Raw genomic sequence first — 15,461 nt, 5'->3', positions numbered from 1 at the left:
GGATTTTAAGTTTCCTTGAGGTATAACCAATAACTTTCCCGTTTTGCATAAGCACACACCCTAGAATGATTCTCGAGGCATCACAGTAAACCACAAAACCATCCCTCCCTTCCGCTAAGGTCAAGATCAGAGCGGAAGTAAGTCCATCTTTTAACTCTTGAAAACTCTTTTCACACGCTTAGAACCATATGAACTTAGCCTTCTTTTGAACCAAAGTCGTCAAAGGAGAGGCAATTGAAGAGAATCTCTCAACAAACCTTCTATAATAATCGGGTAAACCCAAGAAACTTCTAATATCTGAGGGAGTTAGAGGTCTAGGCCAACTCTTGATCGCATCCGTCTTATTAGGATCTACCTCAATACCCATACTTGAAACAATATGACCAAGGAAAACTATGGACCTTAACCAAAATTCACATTCGCTAAACTTTGCAAAAAGTTTTTGGTCCTTAATAATTTGCAACACAATCCTCAAATGAACAATATGCTCACCCTCACTCCTTGAGTAGATCAAAATATCATCAATGAACACAATCACAAACATGTCAAGGTATTGTCTAAACACTCTATTAATCAAATTCATAAACGTCATCGGAGCATTAGTGAACCCAAACGAAATTACCAAAAACTCATAATGACCATACCGAGTTTGAAAAGTCATTTTCATAATTTTATCATCTTTCACCCTCAGTTGGTGATAACCCGATCGTAGATCAATCTTTGAGAAATAGTTTCCTTCTTGAAGTTGGTCAAACAAATCATCTATCTTTGGGAGAGGATGCTGGTTCTTAATAGTCACCTTGTTCAACTATCGATAATCGATGCACATATGAAGAGAACCATCTTTATTTTTTACAAATAAAATTAGAGCACCCCATGGAGATATACTCGGTCGGATGAAACCCTTATCCAATAAATCTTTCAACTGTTCTTTCAACTCCTTAAATTCTGCCAGAGCCATACGATAAGGAGGAATACAAATAGGTTGCGTATCTGGGAGAAAGTCAATTCTGAAGTCTATTTCCTACTCGGGAGGAATACCGGGTAAGTCATTTGGGAACACTTCCAAAATCTCATTTACAATGGGAACCGACTCGAGAGAAGGGGTTCAGAATCTACATCCCTCACCCTTACTATATGGTAAAAGCAACCCTTAGAAATCATCTTTCTAGCTTTAAGATAAGAAAAAAATTGATCCTTAGGCATAGAATTTCCCCCTTCCACTCTAGGATAGGCTCATTCCGGAACTGAAACTTGACTACATGAGTTATACAATCAATAGAAGCATAACATGAGTGCAGCCAATCCATACCAAGAATCACATCAAAGTCTAACATATCAATCCCTACCAAGTCAACAAAAGTAACTTTATGGGACAAGGAAACGGGACACTTTCTATAGACCCTCTTAGCCACAATAGAATCACCAACAGGAGTAGCGATAGAAAAAGGTTCTAGAAACACAACCGGAAGAATATCGAACCCTATAGCCACATATGGTGTCAAAAAAGACAAGGTAGCACCGGGCTCATGTAAAGCATATACATCAAGTTGGAACACTTTCAACATACCGATAACCACATCGGGAGAACTCTCTTGTTCACCAAGAGTCTGAAGGGCATATAAACGATTTTGCTTAGGAGCATTGGAATCCACACCAATAGTAGTAGCTTTCTTTCCCTCTCTTTCTTTAGACATAAGCATCGGGCAATCCCTCATTTTGTGACCACTTTTACCTCAACAAAAGCAACCATTTGTGTCGGCTAGGCACTTATCCTCATGCTTCTTTCCATACTTAGTACAATTAGGCCTAGGCAATGAAGATCCACTACCATTCCCTTCTTGAGGCTTAGGGTTAGACACCATATCTTAGTTGAACTTAGGAGGAGTATTGGATGAACCTTGACCGGAAAACCTTTGTCGGAATATTGGACGACCTTGTCCATCGAACTTTACATTAGAGAAATTTCCATCACTGGTCTTCGCCGTTTTCACCTCTCTAGAATTTTCCTTGAGTTTCTCCTTCTCAATTTTTTGTGCATGTACCATGAGACGAGAGATTTCCATGTCATTAATGAGCATAGCGGTTTGACACTCTATAATCACCATTTTAGACACTCGAAACAAACTTACTCATCTTAGCCCTTGAATCTGTAACCATTGAAGGAGCATACTTAGACAATTGTGTGAACTTTAGAGCATATTCCCTCACACTTCCTTGTCAAAGGTTAATGAACTCAATCACCTTGTCTTCCCTCATCTCAAGGGGAAAGAACCTATCAAAAAAAGCGGCCTTAAACTTCTCCTAATCTAGAGGACCCGCATCTTCTGGTCTCCCTTCCTTAAATTGGCTATACGATATTTGAGCCACACCCTTTAGTTGATAAGCGGCCAACTCCACCTTTTCGACCGGTGTAACTCCTATTATCATCAAAACCTTATAGACCTCATTAATAAACTCTTGAGGATCTTCCTCAACTTTGGAACCATGAAACTCCGAAGGGTTCATCCCTGTGAAATCCCTTACTCTTGAAGCCTCTATACCTACATTTGGTTTAACGGGAACCGCTATCTCCCTATTAGCTAGGGCCGTCATGGTTTGTGCTAATACTTGAAAAGCAGCCCTAGACTCCACATTTGAGACCTGCTCGGCCAAATGATCGATCGGAACTTGAGGAGCTAAAGGAGCAACTTCTAGTTCTCTATTTTCCCTCGCATTCTTCTAGTAGAAGCTCTTAGTAAGGCCATGTCCTGAAGAACATAGGATAAGGAATAGGAGAGAGACCTTATAGAGTTAAACTCTATCGCACGACTTAAGAGTAATGAAAGAAGTGGAGTTTCCTAATCATCTTCTAGCCTCTCATTCATAAATGTGGCGTGTTTCACACTTATAAACAAGACTCTACTAGACGTGGCTTAAGAGACATCCTAGAACCATTCTAAACATTGTGCTATGATTACCATGTTTGTCACGACCTAGGGATAAGCCCTAGATGTAACATGCCGTATAGAACCCCGAATGACTCCATACAATCCACTTAGCTCTCATAAAATAAGAAGTAGAACAATAAGAGTAAAACAATAGTCCAAGTCCAAAACATTTTATAAAGCAAAGCGGAAGTCTAAAACACTTGTCTCATCATAGCCATTTAATACAATAGAATGAAATTGGGCCTAGCCCATACATTATGTCCAAAAGAGAAAATACATGAAAGAAAGTGAAACAATAAACTCCGTCCTCAAAGCATGAGGACTCACCAAAGATCGAAAATCTCAAACTCAACCACTAGTCACGAAACCCTGAAAGTTGATGGGAAAATGTAGGCAAGAGTATGTGTTAGTACAAAACAATGTACCAAGTATGATAGCTATGCATAAACATTTAAATCATACAAAAAGGGGCATTTCATTTCATGACATGCAATTGACCAAGCTAAAACATAATATAAAAACATAAGTCATAAATCATGGTCAATGCAAACTAACTTCATCTTTAAAACATGTGAACTCATATGCGATACTTCTTGAAGTAACCTTAGTTCATTATTACTTGTCGGGAATTATCCTTAATCGACATGTGAGACCATGTGAGCTATTAACATGTAATTCAGTGTCTATACCACACCAAAACAGGTGTCCTACTTGCAAAAGTAAGACCATGAATTTCTAGCTATTGTGGATCCACTAGCTAATGTCTATCTGAGACAACATCCTATAGTGGCACAGAGTTATGGGATAAGAAGATTGCTACTAGAAACCTGACATCTACAAACGGGGAAGCTTCCATCTCATGAGATTGCTTCTAGAAACCCGGCCTCTACTAACGAGAGAGCTTCCATCCCATCATCAATATCCACTCGGTGCTAAGCATAAATCCCACGGAATAGTCATTTCTTACTTGACTTCATTATTCATGGAAAGGTTCCCTTGGACAACCTATCCAAGCTAGTTCATTAGGATAGCTCTGACTCTTTGTTTCAATTATGAGATAGAGACTTTCAACCTAAGAATCATTTCTATATGAGAAAACCTCTCACATCATGCTAGTTTGTGTTTATGAGAATATCCTTTCACAACACAACATCATCATTGGTACTTTACTCTCAAAGAACCCTTAAATATTTGCATGGATTTCATAAAACAATGCATGAGTGCATAATTTTCGTCTTGAAGCTCAAAACCCACTTTCAATCATCAACTCTTAGAAAACATGGGTTAGATATGGATTTCATCATAAATATATGTAAAGCTTGCAATACATGCTTAATTTCATAAAACTCTTCCTTGAAGATCAGAATCCCACATCATATGATTTATAACTTGAAAACATGGGGATTACATGGGTTCCAGGCGAGATCATCATAAAATCATCATATTTCATCAATTCATGCATAAGCGATCATAATTCAATCATTTAAATCAATAATGAAAAGAACCCATGATAATTGAATAAAACTCTAACTCAATTGGGGAATTCTACCTTTTGAAATAGAGAAATTTGGGAACTCCACGGATGGAAGAAATTCATGGATGAAAACTATCAAACCTTGAATCCAAATGCTAGCCTTCAATGGAGAAATTGAGACCTTAGCTTTATACCCTAGATGAATCCTCCTCCTCCTCCTTCTTCTTCTTCTTCAAGTTTCTAGAGAGAGAATTATTTGAGAGCTCTTCTTTTTTGGTGAATTTAGAGATAATAATTTCTATTGGGAAATTTGTGGGTAAAAAGCTTATATAGGGGTCTTAGTGAAGGGTAAAACAACGTAGTATAGGAACTGATTAATTAGGAAAAGACTCAATTTCCCCTGAAATAACTGTCAGTTGTCCACCGACTCACCAACCATGAACTCAAGTCGATAAGCCGTGGTCTAACCCACGGTCCATCCTGGTGGACCTTCGTTGGCCATCAAAAACATGGAATTTGGGCCTCGAACCATGGACGTATACCACAGACCATAGTCTGGCCTACGGTCCGTAGGTCAAGTCGTGGTCCTGAGCCTCTGAAAACATGGCAGGTTGGCCAACCCACAGACAACACTATGGTCAGTGGTTCTACCCACGGGTTGCGATTAACCTCCCTTGCTAACACCTACAGCTTCCCAAAATTTCGTTCATTTCCCTTTTTTGGATACGAGGTGTTATAGCCCCTATGGTGATACTTGGATTTGGGCATGGTGGCTAATAGTTTATGTTGATATTCATAGCTCCCATCAAGAGAGGTCCTAAAGATTCATCAATTTCATTGACATTGAGAACCTTCAATAGCACCTCAAACAACTATTTAGCAAGTGGTTTAGCCCACTTTTGGTACGCCAAGACTTGGTACCTATAAACCAGTGACAAAGTAGGGAATTTCGTTAAGAGCGTACGAAATTTAATGTCAAGGTAAATTAATGTCACAGTAAAGAATTTCACTAAGAGTGTTTCCATAGTCCATCAGATATAATATGTTTACCCCCACAAAGGTAGAAACACGATTTGTGTACATCCTATCATTTCCATAACCTACTTGTGGAATTATTCTAGATATATTATTATAAAATGGATAGAAAAGTTCCTACACAAGGAATATAATTCTGATTTAAGTTATATACACCTTTATAAAATTTAGAGATAATTGTCAAAAACACGCCTGAAGTAACAGACTTTTGCAAGTCTCCTATCTGACTTTCATCAACTAACTATCAAATCACATCTCAAAATTAATGAGTCGGTTTACATTTGGACGAAATTTTAAGCCTAATTAACTTGTGACACAACCTTTTGTGGTTGTATTGATAAACTTGGTCTAGTTAGTTTCGAGGTTTGTTTTGATAAATAGCTAACTATAGTTTAGATAGAAAACGCAAACACCTTATGGTTAAAGATATGAAACTCATGAAAAAAGTAATACAACACGTATGTTTTTTACTTACTCAAAAACACGTGACCTATAAATTACACAGAATAAAAAACCAAGTAAGTTACCTAATTTGAGGAGGCCAAAGATTGATATCATTGTATGGATTACAACCATGTTTTATATTATCCCTCCACTCCAAAACTTTTTCTTTTTTCTCACCAATATCACTCCAAAACATCAACACAAATTCACCAGCACTATAATTGTCTTTACAATACTTAACTTTTTCTTCGGTTGGCAATACAACGAACTTGTGTGCTGCATCTTACAAATCTTCAAGAACTTCAATTGGGATCCCATGATTGATTATTTGGAAGCAACCCCACTTCCTTGCTACTTCTTGAATTGATTTTTAACATTTAAATCATAAAAATTTGATAAATGAATTGTTGGGATTGATTCTTGATTGTCAATTTGGGATTTGTCTATTATGTGTTCTTTTGATTGAATACATTGATTTGGTATATTTTCAAGGCTTCTGTCTACTAGACCTTTTATGCCATTTGCTTTCTTGATTACAAAATCAAGTATGTCATCATTTAGTTCAAATTTTGGTGAAGTCATTTGTGTGTTGAATCTTGATGAGTGTGTACTAATGGAACAAGGAAATTTGGGGATTTTTTATGGTGGGTTTGAGAGGGAAGTGTGTGTGGGGGAGGGAGGGGAGAATGGGGTTGTCTATGAAATGATGGAAGAAGGATATTTGGGGGTTTTATGGTGGATTTGAGGAGGGAGAGGTGTTAGGTTTTGCCCGAATTTTCTTACCTTGTTTGAAATTTATTTTTCTATTGAAGAAAAGTCAAAGTACCATAAATGCTTGTACTCTATTATATCCATAAAAAAATATTAGTAAAAATAGTACTACTATAATTTAATATTTAATTTTACTTTTAATATTATAATTTTATAGCTATAAATTATTATGGCAATTGAGAATATATGATGGGGACATATATCAAATGTGTATTGTTTTTTAATTTTTTGAGTAAATAGGAAAAAGATTTAAAAATTCATAAAAGCAACACTACTTAAATCTTTTGGAAGAAAAAAATTAATATACTTGAGTGCATTTCCCTATAAATTACTAAATCTTCATCATATTTGTGTTCTTTGTTTTCTAGAAAATCGATATATTAATTAAAGTCTCTCCAAACGTGTTAGATAGTGTCAAATGTGAAATTATTAAATTTCAACTATGCCAAATGCTCAAAACTCAAGAAATGTGAAATTATAATTATATATATTGGTTAAAATATTGGAAACTATACTCTACAACATATCAACACAATTTTTTAATGAGTTGAGCTAGTAAATAAATGGGGCAATGATTAGGCCAAACTTGGATGGATTTGACGAATCATATTTTCATGAATGAGTGTTTGTCATTATGGTAAATTTTTTGTAGAATTTACATAGTATTTGATAATCAAAACTTGACATTTAATACCAGTTTTCGTCATTGAGAGAATACCACTAACAATCTTTGATGATTGAGGGGTTTTGTCACCCTATATTTGATACCACTCTTAGGAGAGAAAGTAAATTCATTCTATACATGAAATATATAGTTAATGATGGAGATAGTTACTACCGGACACGATCTTAGAATATGATAAGCGTAATTTAAGTAGGTGTTTTTCGCCTCATTTTTTGTATTCAGTATCCTATTTAAAACTCAATGCAAATACATTTCTAAACTCGAGATATTTAATTGATGGCGGAGATAAATACTACTCATAATGAGTACATGTTTTTTTCTTTTTCTATATTCGCTATCCACTTTAAAGAAAGCCTATTTACAAATTATAGAGTTCAAGTTTAAAATTATCATAGTGTTACACACCAACTATTAAAGGAATAAAATTACAATACTATAAAGAAAAAAATATGGGATTAAATTATTATAAACAAAAAGTAGGATCAAGAGTAAAATAAGATTATTAATGATTAGAACAAAACAAGATAATGACAGAATTATACTAACTCACTGATTATGTAAAGAGAGATTTTTTTGTCAATTCATGATAACAAATTTGACAATACAATAACATTCACATAACAAGATATTATAGATTAGAATATCAAATTTTAACAAAATCTAGTGATGTTATACAAGAAGGCCTCTTACAGTAGAAATAATCCCAATAATCAGAATGCAAGACATTTTTGTACACTGATTTTTCTCCATCTTTCAGCATTTCTGGAAATGGACCAATGACACTGTGAAGGCTAGCGTTCACAAATAGAGGTACATATATTCGAGCCCTGCTCGAATCAACTTCTACACACTGCTCGATACTCTTGTATTGATTATTGATCATGATCTGCAACAGGTTACTTATGTTAACTGCTAAGCCACCTTTGATTGGATTTGTGTCGATCCAATTATCTCCTTTAGTCCCTCGGAAATATAAGCCCCCCGTTTCATCTTGGAAGAGTAGAGTGATGCAGGACACGTCGCAGTGTCGGCGAGCCGCTATGGTGATACTTGGATTTGGGCATGGTGGATAATAGTTTATGTTGATATTCATAGTTCCCATCAAGAGAGGTTCTAAGGATTCATTAATTTCATTGACATTGAGACCCTTCAATAGCACCTCTAACAATTTTTTAGCAAGTGGTTTAGCACACTTTTGGTACTCCACGACTTGGTACCTATAAACCAGGGACAAAGTCAGAAATTTCGTTAAGAGAGTACGAGATTTGATGTCTAGGTAATTTAATGTCAAAGTAAATAATTTCACTGAGAGTGTTTACATAGTCCATCAGAGACAACATTTTTATCCCACAAAGGTAGAAATAAGATCTGCGTACATCCTATCATCTTCATACCCTACTTGTGGAATTATACTAGATATATTATTGTAAAACAGATAGAAAAAATTTCTACATATGCAACATAATTCTGATTTAAGGTATATACACCTTTATAAAATATAGAGATAATAGTCAAAAACACGCCTGAATTAACAAATTTTTGCAAGTCTCCTATCTAACTGTCATCAACTAACTATCAAATCACATCTCAAAATTAATGAGTCAGTTGCGATTTGGATGATATTTTAAGCCTAATTAACTTGTGAGACGACCTTTTGTGATTTTATTGAGACACTTGGTCCAGTAAGTTACGAGGTTTGTTTTAATAAATAGCTAACTATAGTTTAGACAGAAAACGCAAACATCTTACGGCTAAAGATATGAAACTCATGAAAAAAGTAATACTACTAGTATGTTTTTTACTTACTCAAAAATACGTGAACTATAAATTACCCAGAACAGAAAACCCAAAAAGTTACCTTGTTTAAGGAGGCCAAAGATTGCTATTATTTTTTGGATTACAATCTTATTTTATATTATCCCTCCACTCTAAATATTTTTCATTTTTCTCACCAATAGCACTCCAAAACATCAACACAGATTCACCAGCACTACAACTGGCTTTACAATACGTAACTTTTTCTTCAACTGGCAATTCAAAATTCTTGTGTGCTGCATATATCAAATCTTCAAGAACTTCAATTGGGATCCCATGATTGATGATTTGGAAGCATCTCCACTTGCTTGCTGCTTCTTGAATTCATTTTTCAACATTTAAGTCATAAAAAAAATGATAAATCAATTGTTGGGATTGATTCTTGATTGTCAATTTGGGATTTGTCTAGACTGTGTTCTTTTGGTGAATACATTGATTTGGTATAATTTCAAGGCTTCTGTAAACTAGGCCTTTCATTCCATTTGCTTTCTTGATTACAAAATAAAGTATGTCATCATTTGGTTCAAATTTTGATAAAGTCATTTGTGTGTTGAATCTTGATGAGTGTGTACAAATGAAACAAGGAAATTTGGGGGTTTTTTTATGATGGGTTTGAGAGGGGTGTGTGTGGGGGGACGGAGGGGAGAAGGGGCGTTGTCTATAAAATGATGGAAGAAGGAGATTTGGGGGTTTTATGCTGGGTTTGAGGGGGGAGGGGTGTTAGGGTTTCACCCGAATTTTCTTATATTGTTTGAAGTTTATTTTTCTATTGAAGGAAAGTCAAAGTATTACCATAAGTGCTTGTACTCTATTCTATCCATAAAAAAATATTAGTAAAAATAGTACCACTATAATTTACTATATTATTTTACTTTTAATATTATAATTCCATAGCTATAAATTATTATGACAATTAAGAATATTTGATGGGGATATATATCAAATGTGTATTTTTTTTTTTTTTGAGTAAATAGGAAAAAGCTTTAAAAAGTCATAAAAGCAGTACTACTTACATCTTTTAGAAGAAAATTTTTCATATGCTTAAGTGCATATCCCTATAAATTACTAAATCTTCATCATGTTTGTGTTTTTTGTTTGCTAGAAAATCGATACAGTAATTAACCTCTCTCCAAACGTGTTAGATAGTGTCAAATGTGAAATTATTAAATTTCAACTATATCAAATGCTCAAAATTCAAGAAATGTGAAATTATACACTTATTTATACTGGTTAAAAGGTTGTAAATTACATTCTACAACATATCAACATAGGTTTTTAATGAGTTGAGCTAGTAAATAAATGGGGTGATGATCAGGCCAAACTTGGATGGATTTGACGAATCATATTTTTTGAATGAGTTTTTTTTCATTAGGGTGAATTTTTTGCAGAATTTACGTAGTATTTGATAATCAAAATTCGACATTTGTTACCAGTTTTCGTCATTGAGGGACAACCTGTAACAATCTTTGATGATTGATGGGTTTTGTCACCCTATATTTGATACGTTTTTAGGAGTGAAAGTAAATTTATTCTCAACTCAAAATCTATAGTTAATGATTGAGATAGTTACTACCGGTCACAATCTTAGAATATGATAAGCATAATTGAAGTAGGTGTTTTCCCCCTCATTTTTTGTGTTTAGTATCCTATTTAAAACTAAATGCAAATACATTTCTAAACTCGAGATCTTTAATTGATAGCGGAGATAATTACTATTCATCATGAGTACTTGATTTTTCTTAATGTATATTCAGTATCCGCTTTAAACAAAGTCCATTTTCATTAGTGAGTTCAAGTTTAAAATTATCACAGTGTTACACAGTAACGATTAGAAGAATAAACTTACAATACTATAAAGAAAAAAATAATGGGATAAATTTATTATTAACAAAAAGTAGGATAAATGGTAAAATAAGATTATTAAATGATTAAAACAAAACAAGATAACGACACAATCATACCAACTCACTGGCTATGTAAAGAGAGTTTTTTTTGTCATTACATGATAACAAATTTGACAATACAATAACATTCACATAACAAGAAATTTGTAGATTAAAATATCAAATTTTAACAAAATATAGTGATGCTTTACCAGAAAGCCTCTTACGGTAGAAATAATCCCAATAATCATAATACAAGACATGTTTCTACACTGGTTTTTCTCCATCTTTCAGCATTTGTGGAAATGGACCAATGACATTGTCAAGGCTAGCGTTCACAAATAGCGGTAGGGATATTCGATCCCTGCTCGAATCAACTGCTACACAATGCTCGATACTCTTGTATCGATCATTGCTCATGATCTGCAACAAGTCACCTATGTTAACCGTTAAGGCGCCTTTGATTGGATTTACGTGGATCCAATTATCTCCTTTAGTACCTCAGACATATAGAACTATCGTGTCATCCTAGAAGAGGAGAGTGATGCAGGACACGTCGCAGTGTCGGCGAGCCCCTATGGTGATACTTGGATTTGGGCATGGTGGATAATAGTTTATTGTTGATATTCATAGTTCCCATCAGGAGAGGTTCAAAAGATTCATCAATTTCATTGACATTGAGACCTATCAATAACATTTCTAACAACTTTTTAGCAAGTGGTTAAGCCCACTTTTGATACTCCAAGACTTGGTACCTATAAATCAGTGACAAAGTCCAATTTTTTTTTAGAGCGAACGAAATTTAATGGCAAGGTAATTTAATTGTCAAACTAAAGAGTTTCACTAAGAGTGTTTTCATACTCCATCAGAGACAATATTTTTACCCCACAAAGTTAGAAATAAAATTTGTGTACATCATATCCTCTCCATACCCTACTTGTGAAATTATACTAGATATATTATTGTAAAACAGATAGAAAATATTTCTTCATATGCAATATAATTCTGATTTTAAGTTATATACCTCTTTATAAAACTTAGAGTAATAGGCAAAAACACGCGTGAAGTAACAGATTTTGCAAGTCTCTTATCTGACTGTCATCAACTAACTATCAAATCACATCTCAAAATCAATGAGTATGTTGTCATTTGGATGAAGTTTTAAGCCTAATTAACTTGTGACACAGCCTTTTGTGATTGTATTAAGACACTTGGTCTAGTAAGTTTCGAGGTTTGTTTTGATAAATAGATAATTATAGTTTAGATAGAAAACGCAAGCACCTTACGGTTAAAGATATGAAAATCATGAAAAAAGTAATACTACAAGTATGTTTTTTACTTACTCAAAAATACATTACCTATAAATGTCACACCCCAACCCTAGGTGAGGCGGACAAGTACCTTATGAACACATACCTTACAAGTGACCTATGATGAAGTAAACTACTATGCAAATAGATTTACTAATGAGAAGTTTCGTATACAATACATTTCGACTAGCTGAACTGATACATGTGAAAAGTGAAACTATGAATACAGAGGATAGCTTTACAATGTCTACAAAGCCGCTGTTAGAATCCATGACTGTACAACTAGGAAAATACGCAAAGTAAAGATTCGGCAGAGCCTCGAATCAACCTGGAGCTCACCAACAACCTCTGAGTATCATGTGCCTCTATTGGGGAGATCTATTAGTTGAGTACATGTACCTGCAACATGAAATGCCGCATCCCCAATAAGGGACGTCAGTACGAAAGAATGTACTGAATATGTAAGGCATAATACAACCATATGTAAAATGAAAGCTGAAGTGAAATCAAATAACAATAGATAAGGATTAGAGACCACCTTTACTTATACTTATGGAATCGTGTATGTTACATTATTTTCTTTACTTTACTGTACGTTAAAATCTTGATAAGGCATATGATACAAATGACCATCTGATCAGTGGTAGAAGAGGATAACCCATGCTAGGCATTTTAACCCCTGGGATGCTGTCCTCATAATTCCACAAATTGGGATCGACCCATGCTAGGCATCCGCCCTTGAGCTGCCACCCTTCTATACCAATTGGGATCGGTCATTGCTAGACTTTCGCCCCTGAGCTGCCACCCTTCTATACCAATTGGGATCGGTCATTGCTAGACTTTCGCCCCTGAGCTGCCACCCTTCTATACCAATTGGGATCGACCCATGCTAAGCATTTTCCCCTGGGCTGACACCCACAATTATATAGATTGCTTCACTTAGATTCTTTAATCTTTGAGATTGTTGTTTTGATGTTCATAACTCTTTAGATATTGTTCTTTTGATGATCATAACTCTTTTGAGATTGCTATTTTGGTGGTCATAATCGTTGTTGAGATTTGGAACTATGGACCAGTAGTAGAAGACATACGAATATGGACTTACGATAATGACAATGACTTGGGAAGCAAATCTGACACCAACGTAATACTTAGGAGCTTCTCTGACTCAGTAAGCATTTTGACATCTCAAGTTGACGCACATATCAAGTGAAGACAGTTAACATTCAGCGAAAAGATGTGAACTCTATATTATAGCCAAATACTCACTAACTAATATCAAATACAAGGTATACATGAACGTGGAACCAAGGGAGAATGTGGACAAATTCAACTTAAGGATGGATACATATTGCAAGTAAGTACATATAAATGTACAATAGAGTAAGTAGGGATCTTGTGAGGTAACATAATAGTCTAACACAATGGGAGTAATAACCAATAAAGGAAACATCTGAACATGTGAAAAGATGACATATATGATGGAATAGACAATTGAAGCATATTGGCAAGATATGGGCAGATTGTATATCCAACATATAAACATATGTACCATGCGTAATCTAGGATAATTTTGCTTTATATAAGGGGAATACGTTCCAAGGGTACTTTGACGATGAAATAAGTCTAAACCTTGCATGCTAATACTTGGTAGAGGAAGCACGTACATTTAGTGATAAACTCATATTAGGAGTACTCACTTTGATGCTCTAGGGAGTAGGAACTGCAACTATGGATTAGTCACTACCAAGGGCACTTCGAAAGCTTACTTTTTAATACAAGTGTTGGATTCATGCCAAAGAAATAGGAAATCGAATAGTCTTACATACCTTGCTGCACAACACTGGATATTACAATGAGTTAACCGTCTTTGTTTTAGATTATGTATCTAAAATGAGTAAATAATGAAACTAGCATTAGTAGCTGATTAAAAAGTTTGGGCTACTTGATCAGACCTAAATAGTAATTGGCAGTAAATCTATAATTGACCCATCAAGGGTGTTCTTCCACCCATTCTCCTCTAATTTTTTCATATAGTATACAACCTTCTTATAAGGTCCTCCGAAACTCCTCAATTTTCATAAAGTTTGGAAAACAGTATACAAAGGGATGACATAAAGTAAGCTCATGCAACAATCAATTAAGTGGTGTATCACTACACTTTCAATGTTCTATCCTCTAACCAATTCCCATGACTTTTCTGCACATATCCAGTCACACCCCCTTATTTTACGATACACAAAACAGTCCCTATGCATCATAATATGGAAGTAGCAATATGAATCATGGCTTCCCACCAACATCCCACTAATTCCCACTAACATTACATTTAAGATGCTCAAAACGAGCTCACAATCAAAATTTAAGGGTACTTCACTCCATGGCTGTCCCAACAAGCACATCCTTCCTGAACATTTACCAAGCTCACACCATATAGAGGCAACACTCCTAAATTTATTAACACATACAACCTTTCACAAACAATGCAAGAAAAAGAGAGGGATAAAAATTTCCATAACTTACCTTGCTGGACAAAAACCTCACTTGTTAAGACTTAGATTCTTCAAGGTTTAGGTTGTCCTCTCCAGCTTGATGTTAAATCAAATTATAACTTGAATTCCTTAAGATGGGAGATGTTTTACCAACTTGTACTTTAACAACACCTATTTCCTTCAGAGTTTAATGGTGAAGCTGTAGACCAGAACTCTTGGAGCTTCTATGGCTTTCCTTGGGAGTAATTTTCTGGAGAATAAGTGATGAAGGAGATGTGATGAGCTTGAGTGGTTTACAGGTACCATCTGGACATTTTCACTTAGTAAATTTGAGAAATAATATGGTCCTTTACTTTAAGCAAGTAGGTGCATCACCTCCTCAAGTTCTGCCACAAGTTTTTAAGTAGGTGCATCACCTCATTTCCCTTTTCACTTAAAATACAGTCCACTTATTCTAAGTAGGTGCATCACCTACTCGATATTTTCACTTAAAATGCAGTCCACTTATTCTAAGTAGGTGCATCACTTACTTTTCCCTTTTAATTAAAATTCAGTCCACTAATTCTAAGTAGGTGCATCACCTACTTGCCCCTTTTAACTTAAAATTCAGTCCACTAATTCT

At 35.0% G+C, this 15,461-nt stretch overlaps 1 protein-coding gene across 1 annotated transcript in view; it reads right to left on the bottom strand.

Moving 5' to 3' along the window:
* Positions 1-7,982: 7,982 nt before the first annotated feature.
* LOC107058802 (feruloyl CoA ortho-hydroxylase 1-like) overlaps positions 7,983-15,461 on the bottom strand; it is a 20,461-nt gene continuing 12,982 nt past the window's right edge. Inside the window, exons 2-3 of the mRNA XM_015304968.1 lie at positions 11,309-11,460; positions 7,983-8,556 (exon numbers count right to left, since the gene is read on the bottom strand). Coding sequence (XP_015160454.1) covers positions 7,983-8,556; positions 11,309-11,460 — 726 coding nt within the window. The remainder of the gene's footprint in view (positions 8,557-11,308; positions 11,461-15,461) is intronic.

This window comes from Solanum tuberosum, unplaced genomic scaffold (assembly GCF_000226075.1).
Source record: "Solanum tuberosum cultivar DM 1-3 516 R44 unplaced genomic scaffold, SolTub_3.0 scf00654, whole genome shotgun sequence".
Classification (NCBI taxonomy): domain Eukaryota; kingdom Viridiplantae; phylum Streptophyta; class Magnoliopsida; order Solanales; family Solanaceae; genus Solanum; species Solanum tuberosum.
The sequence above is the reverse complement of the archived record's forward strand: the minus strand, read 5'-3'. Positions and strand labels throughout refer to the sequence as shown.